The 12,505-nt window shown below is 41.0% G+C and overlaps 1 protein-coding gene and 1 long non-coding RNA gene across 2 annotated transcripts; one reads left to right on the top strand and one right to left on the bottom strand.

Annotated features, from left to right (window-relative positions):
* Window positions 1-2,315: 2,315 nt before the first annotated feature.
* On the top strand, window positions 2,316-12,014 carry hyal2a (hyaluronidase 2a). Its single transcript, XM_019861153.1, has 4 exons — window positions 2,316-2,532; window positions 3,546-4,518; window positions 8,535-8,624; window positions 11,233-12,014. Exons 2-4 carry the CDS (start codon window positions 3,589-3,591, stop codon window positions 11,635-11,637), a joined length of 1,425 nt encoding a protein of 474 aa, XP_019716712.1. The 5' UTR covers window positions 2,316-2,532; window positions 3,546-3,588; the 3' UTR covers window positions 11,638-12,014.
* Window positions 6,502-8,524, bottom strand: LOC109510665 (uncharacterized). The gene is made up of 2 exons (XR_002167161.1): window positions 7,031-8,524; window positions 6,502-6,887 (listed from the first exon to the last, which is right to left on the bottom strand). It is a non-coding gene; the product is annotated as an uncharacterized LOC109510665 (long non-coding RNA).
* Window positions 12,015-12,505: the final 491 nt, after the last annotated feature.

The raw sequence follows: 12,505 nt of genomic DNA, 5'->3' as shown, positions 1-12,505 counted from the left end.
TAAATAAAATCCAATTAAGCCTTTCATGCACCCTGTAACCTGATAACATGATAAGCTGTCCACTGTAGTAACCGCTGTCCCTGAAAGGGTTAATGAAAAATATCATTCAGCAATTAAAAAAATCTAACTTACCGCTCGTTTAAAAAAAAAAAAAAAATTCAATTCAATAACTACAGGCCATGAAATTATATTAAATAAATGTTGATTAAATAAGTCTGCTACTTTTATTGAATATATAAATCAATTCATGGACCATTAGACTATTATCAATGAGTCATCGTTTTTCTCATCCCTCAAGCAACATTAACTGGACAAGTCAGCAATGGAAAAGTGAACATTACGTGTGCTTCATTAGACAAGTTTCCTCCCCACCGCTCAGACACGCAACAGCACACACACCCAGTTTCTTATCTTCTGCATTTGCTGGTGTAATGCCAGCGGCTGTCATCGCCGGCCTCCAGAAACGGAGGACATGTGCATAACACATGCCCGCTGTCTCAACGCAGAGGTGGCAAAACAGCAACCACTTAAGTTGCAAGCTTGGAGAAGAAAGTCTGTTAAAAGTGGAAAAAAAGAGAAGCTAATTATAGAGCAATAAAACACTGGCATAGGAAATCTAAAAAAAGGAGCCATTCAGAATCCCATTTTCTCATTTAGTGACTCCATCATGTTTGTGCAGGGAAAGTGATCTGTTTTTAACTCCACTTTAACTTTGTGCTTCATGCTGGTCGATAATCCAAACTCTCTTACCTCATGTGTTACGCTTAAGTGAGGCCCTCCGAATGCTTCTTCCGCCACTAATTGTAGATGGCTCAGAGACGTTCGACCTAGCTTGCAGCGCAGCGGCAACCATTAGTTTGACTGTGTCCACATCCCAACTTGTACACGGTTCGCAAAAAGATGCCGAAGCTTGCGTTGAACACGCCAAACGTTTGAACAGCTCAACTAGGGATTGGTGACATAACTATCAAGAAGTATTGTGATTATGTTGGTGCGCATCCCGTCTTCAAAATTGCTACTTTTCATCAAATCAAACAGAGGCCATCTTGCTTGAATGAACAAACGCTGTGTAATTCAAGTTGGGATTGTAGTTTATATTGCTATGATATACCATGACGTACCAATGTCAACACAACACCACTCCAAAATCATATTCAATCAGTAATTTAATATACCTCAATTTGTTTTGCTGTCATTGATTAAAATGGTAGAAGATGGTGGAAGCCATGAACGTCAATCTGCACATGCGCAAAAGCAAACGACTGTGGTTACGTCATCTTCCCAAACTGATTTTCCAAGGTCTTAGAGCCATGGGCGATCCAATAAATAAAACATTGAGCTGACTATCGTGTAATAGGAAACAAATCTTTGTGGCTGACAAGTTCCCTCTGCCCCAAAGCATTCGAGCTATCCACTTTCTAAAAAAAGAGGCTCTCTCAAATGCATCTATGCAATCTATTTTACCTCGTTATTGTTTAAAAAAAACATCCAGACTTTCAATCTTGAGGGGACATAATGTGACACTCGGTGCAGTGTAATTCAAACAAGATTCCATTTTATAATTTCTTGAAAAGTAGACATTTTGAGATGCAAGGTTCTCACCTAGCACTGACAATATCTTATATATAAAATGGATTCTACCTCATATTCGAATGACTTGGGCGATTTGTCCTTTCATTAACTAAAAAAGGCCCTGGAGCACAGAACCCCTGCTGTAAAGGAACGTTTCAGTTTCCCTGAAGAAAATCTGCTGTGAAATCTGAACAAATTGCAACCATTTGTCTTGTATTTATTTTAAGCCAAATCACTGTATAATTTCATTGAAATCATATTTGGACGCTTGTTCTTATTCTCAAACTAATGGGAAAAGCATGAATAAATTGTCCTGAGGTCTTTGAGGCAAGTTTTAACCCAATTACCATGTATTTATCTGACTGTAAATGATTATACTTAAAAGCCACCCCGGGGCAACTGCTCATTTCTGTCCCGGCTTTTTTTATTTTTAGGGAAGAGACAGTGTGGCTGTGACCTCGCATGAATCTCACTTTATCTGCTTCATATGGCCTGTGACAAACTTTTCGGGGCAGCCCATTCAGCCGCTATTCCACAGGGGCGATTGGATTATTATTTTTAAATCAATGGCGTCAAATTCTGAAGCTGAATGACTCTAATACCACAAGATTATTAAATGTGTTGATTTTAGACACAAGACTTGTTTTTATAGGATGCAAAGATTTTGGTAAGCTACGGCTCATCCCCCTTCTTTTCTTGCAGCTGAATGGAACCTTCCAGTGGCAGTGGTTCTTGTATCGTCGCAGGGGGGCAGCTGCTCGTGTCTTCAGCCCGCTGGGAGGCTAACCGATCCGCCTCTCGACCTGGACCACACTTCTACAGCTTCTTAACACACAAAAGAAAGCGCAGCGATGTTCACATGTTCTTCTTTCATGCTTTGAGCCGATCAACAACCCCCAAAACGGCGACGTGACTTGTTGAGGATTCAGGGGGGAATGCTTCTCCACACCGTCAGGAAAGGTGAGTGAACCCCAGCGGACCGGTGATAACTTCATTTTGCATTGATTTATGGAATATGACAATCTATTTTTGAATGAACAAGTGAAAGTCTTTTGAATGTATTAAGCTTCAATTCAAGAGCAGTATTAAATGATGCCTTTATCAAGGCTACGTGTGTGAAAACTTTATTAGAAACCAGCATTATAGTGATACAAATGCCATGTTGCTGTGATAAATATGTAATCAATAATTATTATTTTAAACTGGTGAAAATGCAGCATTGTCCTGGCAACTCATCTTTCCACATTGAAATGAATTAAAACTCCATTGAAGCCCCTCCTCCCCCAAATGTTTAAAATGTGTTTTATTTTTAAAAACAAAATAGCACTCACAATATACTGAATGAAAACATACAGTAATGATATAATTAGATTTTGTTGGTGTGTCGATCTCACAGTGCAGAGGTCATGGGTTCGATCTCGGCTCCGACCTTCCTGTGTGGAGTTTGCATGTTCTCCCTGTACCTGCATGGGTTTTCTCCGGGTACTCCAGTGTCCTCCCACATTCCAAAAACATGCATGGCAGACAGATTGAACACTCTAAATTGTACCTAGGTGTGAGTGTGAGCGCGGATGGTTGTTTGTCTCCACCCTTTGTGATCAGAATATCCATTGCTTGAGGGGTAACACCACCACCAGATGCGAATTGTGTTTCCTGTTCTGTACTAGTAGGGGCTATGTGGTTGTTTCAGTTACACAAGGTGTAATTGTCTCTGTTTTATTCTTAGTTTAACAGTAGCTTTCACTTGAGAGTGGCAATAAACAGCTTGAAGCCTCTTTTTTCAAGACTTGTTTACTCTCTGCAAACTGCTGCTTGATGTGAAGTGATTTGAGCCACTTGCCGCCATACAGCACTTGTATCCCAAGTTTGCGCTCAAAAGTCAAAGCAAAAAATGGGCTGAAAAACTCAGATGTAGGGTCACTTGTACCTTGGGGGAAAAAAAGCCTCATGTAGCTGTCTTGTGCTAATTACAGAGCAGAGAGTGACAGTCAATTCAGCCCGTTCCCATCTGGAGACATGCACTGGACGGTGGCTGACTGCAAAGCTCTGCTGCTGCTGATTGTTCTACTGTGGGATGAAACCGGAGCCTTGGGACTGAAAGCCACAGTATGGCCGCTGTATTCCCAGAAGCCCCTGCTGCTGGCGTGGAACGCCCCGACGGAGGACTGCTCCCCACGGCATCGCGTCTCTCTTCAGCTGGACCAGTTCCAGATCGTGGCCTCCCCCAATGAGGGTTTCGTGAGGCAGAACCTCACCATCTTTTATAATGACCGCCTGGGCCTGTACCCCCATTATGAGCCGGACGGAACGCCTGTCAACGGGGGTCTGCCGCAGATTGCCAGTCTGTCACAGCACTTGGAAAAGATGCCAGAAGGGGTGAAAAAGTACATACGTGAGCCCAATGCCAAAGGCCTGGCAGTTATTGACTGGGAAGAATGGCGTCCCCTTTGGATACGCAACTGGGAGGCGAAGGACATTTACCGCCGACATTCTCGTGAGCTGGTGCGCCAGAAGAACCCCACCTGGCCGCCCGAGCGGGTGTCCAAAGTGGCCCTCCAGGAGTTTGAGATGTCTGCCAAGAAGTTTATGCTGGAGACACTGAAGCTTGCCAAGCACCTGAGGCCCAATCAGCTTTGGGGTTTCTACCTGTTCCCGGACTGCTACAACCACGACTACAGGCGGACCCTGGAGAGCTACACTGGTCGCTGCCCTGACGTGGAGGTGGCGCGCAACGAGCTGCTCAATTGGCTGTGGACCGAGAGTACGGCTCTCTTCCCGTCCATCTATATGGGCAGGGTGCTGCGCTCGTCTGCTTCCGGACGCCAATTCGTAAGAAACCGTGTGAAGGAGGGCATGCGTTTGGCATCATCTGGTGATGGGCTAGCGCGTCCCGTCTTTGTGTACACTCGGCCCACGTATATGAACTCTCTGGAGCAGTTGACAGAGGTGAGACCTTCCTTATAATAGCCCTCCGTTTTCGATAGCAAGCACCTTCTTTAAGAGTCATGGGTGAGCTGTAGCCTATCCCAATACATTTTGGGTCAGAGAAGCAGGATATACCCATCACTAGTCTATGTCAGTGTTTTTCAAACTTTTTTGAGCCAAGGCCATACCTGTCAACCTTTCGGAGCGCCAACCCATATAAACTACCAAAAAAATCCTTACAAAGAGCAAAAAATCCTTATAACATACCAAAGCATTTTATATGTCAAAATAACGGCAGAAAAAAACCCCACCAAATTTTTAATGATATTTATTGTAGATCTCCATAATACAATGGCAGGTGAATGTCTAATCATCATTCTACTTCCAGATGCAAGAACTTTTACTTCACGTTTGCAAATTGTGCAATGAGCATATTCTTCAGTCTTACCAGGCACTATTGCGCCATTAAACTGCGATATCCATTCTTGAAGAAACCTTCCACTGTGCTTCGTTTTACTTCTTTTTCTTGTTGGTTCCATTGCGCAATATGAATGATAAATGTGTTTCCTTGTAGATTACAACTTGCTTGTACACTACCGAAGTATGGAATGAATACTCTGCTGTTTTCAACTAGGAACCACGTGATTTACTGGAACATTACCAGAAATTAAAGCATTCGAGTAGAGCACCATTCTGGGCAAACGCAAACGGAACAGCCTGTTAGGGGGGGGAAAAAAAAAAAACCCGGAAATTTTCAGAATCCGTATGATTTGTGCGATATGGCCATATACGTAAGATTCACCACAAAATCCGTATAAAATATGGCTAACCCGTATGAGTTGACAGGTATGCAAGGCACACTTCTTTCATTGAAAAAATCTCGCGGCACACCATTAGCTGAAAATGTGAAAAAAACCCCGCTTATTTTAACAATTTACGTGTTATATTGTTCCTATAACCGTTTTTAACATTGAAGAATGACGTTATAACAGCTTGAATTGGAATCAAATGAACACAAAGAAAAATGTATTTTATAATCTTTCATATTTGTTGTTTTGCTGTCGTTCTGCATTCATGCGGCACAAATTCGCTTGTCTCTCGTGGTCGAAACACGAGGCAATTGGCTCGCTGTTGCTGCTCCCTAGCGGTATGGGACGGTACTACACGATTACTTTCTGGGCGATAGACCGCACAGGCATACAAATTGGATATTTTCCCGCGGCACACCTGATAATGTCTCGCGGCACACCAGGGTTTGAAAAACACTGATCTATTTACACTAGGACTGAACAATTAATTAAATTCAAAGACAATCAACATCACAATACTGCATAGTAGAATGCAGCTTTCAAATTGCAAAGGCTACAATTTGGAAAGAAACACACAAAGTTATTCGGGTCATAACAAAAAAACCCGATTTGAATCCAAAAAAAAAAATTTTTTTTTTTTTTTTTAAAGACACATGTTCATCGAATGGAATTGATATATGATTTATGGACTTATATTTACACGATACCTTTTGGTAGAAAATTGCAAAGTCAAAAAGACTGCAAGTAGGGTTTAGTAAGTTACCAACTCTTATTGAAGTAGATAAATAAATGGTCTTTCATCTTAATTCATGATTCTTTCGCCTTTATTTAGCGTAATCTATAAAATCGAATCTACAAAAAGAGGACCTTGAAAAAAAAAATAATGCCATATTAAACATCAATCACAATATTAAGGTTACAAAAAAGAAGAGATCCAATTAGGTTATTTTTCAAAATCTTTCAGGCCTAATTCACACTCCCATTTACACATCACGTGCAAATTCCACACAGGGAGGCTAGAGCTGAGATTTGAACCTCAAACTTTTGAACTGCGAGGCGGACGAGTTCAGCACTTGACTCAGGGTACTGCTCCTTCCTGTAGGCTTTCCAGTCAATTCCAAAACGTCATGCGCATTCGCTCCTTCTGACCTTTTGGACAAACAAAACTTGGCTTTCTCTTACTCAGTTTTTCTGTCCCCAATTGAAATCTCAGCCCTCTGATCTGGAGGAGCTTCACACAGCTTATCAGCGAGCGCAGTCCTTTCCTGTGCTGATACGACACATTTGTGTGCGGATGGGTGTTGGTCCGTTTTAAAAGCTCGCTAACACCCTGTTGAGGGCTTCCTTAGGATAGGACAACAAATACGAGAACGTCACATGTAGTAGCAAAGGAAAAAAAAAAGGATGCTTATCCTAATTAAGTGAGTCCGATTCTGTCTCAACTCGTTTGCTGTTTGAAGACGACAGCGCGATGTCATGTTTCATGACATTCACCGAGATCTTCAGGCAACTCCTCCTGGTAGCATATTCTGCTTAATAACACAATATCATGGTTGGATTGATTACATTCAGAGAACGATTCTCCCATCCCTTTAAAAAAAAAATTTTGTCAATGACATCGAGTCAAATGCCAATGCTCTTCAAAATGCAAGCACTGTGTATTCCTTTCTCTTGAATAACACAGGTAACACTTCTCTTTTTGGTGTTTAACTCCACCCTGGCACCCCCATGAAAACATGCCAAAAAATTTGGGAGTGACAGATTGTGTATTTGATCATGGAAACGGCAAACTATGTGTTCCAAACTGAACCCAAAGAGCTAAGTCCATTGCCATGTCGGCAGTGAAAATAAAAACCTGTTCTCAATTACCTTACTTGGATCAATATAGATCAAAGAAATAAAGCCTGTCCTTATAAATCAAAGGATTCATTTCTGACATGCTCTCACTATTATAGTTGTTATATTACCTAGCTGAAATGGGACAAATGGTGAGGGGGGGGCGGTAAAAGTAGAAAAAAGGGAACAAACACTAATACCGTCACGAGGACACAAACAAAGAAGACTTTCCCAACTGCTGTAAATGGCTTCGTAAAGGGCAATGATACTGTCACTGTGCTTGTGAGTATTATTATATTGTTTGTCTACATGTGTTGATGCAGTCTTTGTGTTCAAGTATCTATGTCTTAAACAGTTATAAATAGGGTCCGACCGATTCATCGGCTGACGTTAGCTTCATTAAAATTGGCATAAGTCAGCTGCTTTCCTTGCTAATTATTATTTTTACACATTAACACACTCTAACATAGCGCAAAGATAATGACATTGAAAGATCCCACCCCCCAAAAATAATTGGCAAAACTAATCTGCCATTTTTTCCCCTCTGTTGTGAAGTTAATCAAATACTGAAGGACAAAGTATTGGAAAGCAGTTAAATAGTCTTCCAGTGATTCTTGACTTTATTCTTAGACATTTATTAATGGAAGAAAAAAAACATAGTCATCCATCAATTATTTTGATCTGCTTATCCTCACTCTGGTCGTGGCTGTGCTGGATTCAATCCCAGCCGACTTTCAGGTGAGAGGCGGGCTACATCCTGAACTGGTCCGGCCCTAGTTACAACACCGTGCCAGTCGATACCATATTGCATTTTGAATTGTTAGCATTAAGTTAGCTTAAGGTAAAGTTGTGTGGTTGCCTTAAATCAGGGATCACCAACCTTTTTGAAACTAAGAGCTCCTTCTTGGCTCCTGATTAATGCGGTAGGCTACCAGTTTGATAGTATGCACTTTTGAAATCAATTTGCGCCAACTACCTTCACGTTACAATCAGTGATAAATGATATTTATCTCTGAGAAGACACTGATCACATTCGTGATTTCCCACAATAATTATGAAACGGATAAATATCAATTGGCCACACTTTATTATAAATATCTGCCAGTGTTCACATTTTGAAATGACTACAATATTCCCAAGAGAGTCACACTGTCTGATCACTGGTGGGCAATTTTTGGAATAGCCCCTCAAGTAGTCCATGAGGGGGCTCCCCTGTGCCCACGGGCACCACGTTGGTGACCCCTGCTTTAAATATACAACCTATAATTCTCAGTTTTATGTCGAATATGACAGTAGACTTCAATAGGATTGGCATCAAACGGCTTGAAGCCTCTTTTTGAAGAATTGATCGCTGCCCGTATGAGCTTGATCCAGCATGGTCATGTGTTCCAGATGGACTTGGTGTCCACCATCGGGGAGAGCGTGGCTTTGGGAGCAGCTGGCATCATCCTGTGGGGAGACGCAGCCTACGCCAGCAACAAAGTAAGCCTCTGCCATGCTAGCTGTGACGCACGTGCACTGTGCAAATGCAACATTTGCATGTGATGTCATCTCTTTCAAGCAGCTGCTCTTGTCAAATGGCTTTCTTCTTCGTTTTCTTCTTCCTTGGGGGACCACTTCAAAGAAAAGGGTCACATGGCAATGCTGAACATGTCTTTGATGGCCGTAGCTTCTCTTGTTTGTTTGGGAGTAAAACCAAACTTTAATCTTGGCAGGACACTTTAAATGCAGGAAGATACAAATAAAATGAATCCCACTGGTGGCGATTTTGCTTTGATCTGTCTTTGTGTTGGAATGCATGAGAAATTACCAGCTGAATTTTGGTGAGAAAACCAGGGTATACCCTGTACAAGGGTTGCCCAGCTATCTTTTGGTTCGAGAACCAAGGTACAGCCTGGCATAGTGTCCCAAGTGGAATATTGGGAAGAGAAGCAGGATACAACCTTGACTGGTCGTCCCAGTTGACTTTTGGCAAGAGAAGTGGGGCACACCCTAGACTGTTTTCCCCTGCTGACTTTTGAGAGGAGAAATATTCTCTTCTTCCCACACCTTTTCAAGATCGGTCTTAATTTGAATTAAGTTGGAAAATTATGTTTTTGGTTGTATTGTTTATGTTGACCCGTGCCTGAAATAAATGAATAAGGTCCAACCTTGACTGGTTACCAGCCAATCGAAAGGCACATCGAAACAAACACCGTTCTAGTTCATTGTTTACATGCAGCACAATTTGGAACTAAAATTTCTTGTGACTTAAAGGCATATTTCTTTGGAAAAAAAAAAACAAAACTTAAACTTATGTGAAATTCAGAATGTTGAAATTTAAACAAAAACATTGCTCCATCAATAAAGTCTACATGCATACAACGAACCCCCAAATACCCACGTAGACAAACTTTTTGGTACTCTGTTAATGAGGAAATTCAGAATGTTGAAATTTAAACAAAAACATTGTTCCATCAATAAAGTCTACATGCATACAATGAACCCCCAAATACCCACGTAGACAAAATTTTGGTACTCTGTTAATGACACAACAACCCACAGAGGTCACAGAAATAATGTGACCGATATAAGTAATGATTTGAAGGAAAAAGAAGAAAAATAACCAATAAAAATCAGACAGGGTTTACAAACTTTTGAAACAGGACACGTTCAACCAAGGTGTGTCCTCTAATTTAGCTCATTGATGTTTTCAAATTTGTAATCAGTCAGTCGGCCTAATTAAAGGGTGACAAGTAGTCACTGTGCTGTTTGTTGACAGGGTGTATCCCACACTAAACAGGGACCAGAGGAATCAAAGGAAATAATCGTCTCTTAGGGCTCCAAATTGCCCATAAATGGTCACACGTTGCCCTTAAAATATGAGGCGCGAGTACCAGTAAATCTAGTTGTTTTTTTTTTTTTTCAAGTAAACAGTTTATTTTTAATGTTATGGTTTCAGTATATCTGCAGTGCATGATTTACGTTTAGTATTATTCCCATAATGCCATGGGCCAAATATAAAAAAAACAAAACAAAAAAAACAATCATCATCATCATCATATTCATCCCCGTGCTTGCGCTAGTCAAAAAAAAAACATCATCATCATCATATTTATCCCCGCGCTTGCGCTAGTCCCACCCCGTGGCATTATGGGACAAATTCTACGTTTGTTACATTTAGCCAACAAGTACGTTAGAACGTACTTCTGAGTGCGTTCACACGTATTATAAATACTTTTAAACGTATACGCAAGTATGTCCAAACATATTTGCCGGTCAAAATGTTTATTACTCCACATTGGCAGCTCCACGCTTGTGTAAAAACAAACCGCAAAGGCTCATGTATTGTATTTATCCAGGATCTTGATGTGAATTTTAGACCATATGGCTCAGCCCTCAGTCGCCATTTGAAGTAAAAATATGAAAACAAACACAAGGTCGTACAGTTTATCTTACATGAACATGTAAATTTGTTTAAAAGTTGAAACATTTTGGTCAAAAAAATAAAATCTTTTTTAAAATACAGTTTTAAATATACTTATGTATTTCGATATGTATGACAGAAAGTGGGAGTTCTTGCTTTATTGAACCAGTTTTAAAAAATTGAAGCACTGTCTCTCTCACACAGACTCTTTAGGGTCCTTACATTCTTAGAGTAACAATTTTGTATGTTTTGATGATATTCATGTAAGCTTCTGTCATATTTGTAAATGTTAATGTCCCGAGTGAATATTGCCCTGAAGTTTGATTTCAATTAATCAAATGGAACAGGCAATTTCTGTGAGAAAAATCACAATTAAATCTTTTTCTGAAATTGTTCTGCTATACACTGTATTCTGAAATTTGTGTGACTTTAAAGACATATTTTTCTCCCCAAAATTGTAACATGAAAAAAGATCCAATGTGAAAATCCGGAAGGAAGTTGACACTGAAAAAAACAACAACATTGAAAAAATAAATGTCTGAAATGGAAAAATGTAATGTAAACCATCCAGATAACTTGGAGTGTGTCTAGTTTATTTTTCTCCAATGCCAACATTTATTTCCCAGTGCATAAATCGGTCCCCCATGTCAACAAGCTGTAACTCTTGTCTTTGCTCTTTTTCAGACCACCTGCTCGGATCTGGATGCTTATCTCCGGGGTCCGCTGGGCAAATACCTCCTCAATGTCTCCACGGCAGCCGAGGTATGCAGCCAGGCTCTGTGCTATTCCCATGGCCGCTGCTTACGCCGGGACCCCGATGCCGACGTTTACTTGCACCTGAACCCTGCCACGCACAGCCTGCGGGTCGGACCAGGCGGCAGGCTGGAGGTGGTCGGCGAGCCGGGCCGGGAGGACCTGGTGGGCTTCGGCTCCATGTTCCGGTGTCAGTGCTATAGCGGTTTTGAGGGGGAGCGATGCGAGAAGATGGACCCTCTGTATCAGAAAGGAGCGGCGTGTCTAACCTCGGCGTCGGCTCTGCAGTGTGCTATCTTTCTGCTTTTCTATGTTTGGGTGCAACACATACTGTAGACCAGGGGTTCTCCAATTTTTGGGGTCCCAGGACCCCTTACCTGGATGGCTATGGGGGGAAGACGATAGGATAATTTACTGTAAATTTCCATGGGAAATTAAAATGGGGAACTTGGAAAATATTCCAAACTATGCAATTATGGGAGTCGATTGGGAATTTGGGGTATTTTCATGGAAAAGTATCTGATTCAAGCTTAAAGATGGTGGATTTGATAAGTCTACACACCCCAGTTGAAAAAAAATACATATCAAGATCGTTTCAAAACTTTGTCCATAATTAATGTATATATGTACAACTCCACTGATTAAAAAAAATCTTTTAAGAAGTGGAATTAAAAATAAACAACTGCGATCATGGTCCTGTACAAGTGTGCACACCCACTGATAGATCGGGATGTGGCTGTGTTCAGAACTAACCGATCTCTTGGGAGTCAGCACACACCTGCCGCTACTAAGAGGGCTGCTTATGAACTCTAAAGAAATTCAGTTTGGAGAAAAAATATATGACTTTGTTCCTGTAATAATACAACTTTTGCTCTAAGACAAAATTATAATATTACAATGATTAAGTCAAAAGTTTCACAGGTTGCCGGGCATCACCGAGTAGAAAATGAAATTGGAAACATTTAATTCCAGGGGGACCGCACTTTGGCCGGCCACAATTCCGCTGCCAGCCTGCTGAATTTGAACTGAGCATTGCATTGAAAAGGCATTGGTGGCTACAACATGCGAACATATTGGGAACTGACGAATCAGAGGCAGTCTGTTTTCAATATCAAATTAAGGAAAACAGCCATCCAGTTAGAGCAAGCTTATTTACATCTTAAATATTTAGGAGAAAACTGACTGTCTTACATGCCAGGTTTTT

Source organism: Hippocampus comes, unplaced genomic scaffold (assembly GCF_001891065.2).
Source record: "Hippocampus comes isolate QL1 unplaced genomic scaffold, H_comes_QL1_v1.1 scaffold40, whole genome shotgun sequence".
NCBI lineage: Eukaryota > Metazoa > Chordata > Actinopteri > Syngnathiformes > Syngnathidae > Hippocampus > Hippocampus comes.
Note: the sequence above shows the minus strand (reverse complement) of the source record. Positions and strands in the feature narration are given on the sequence as shown.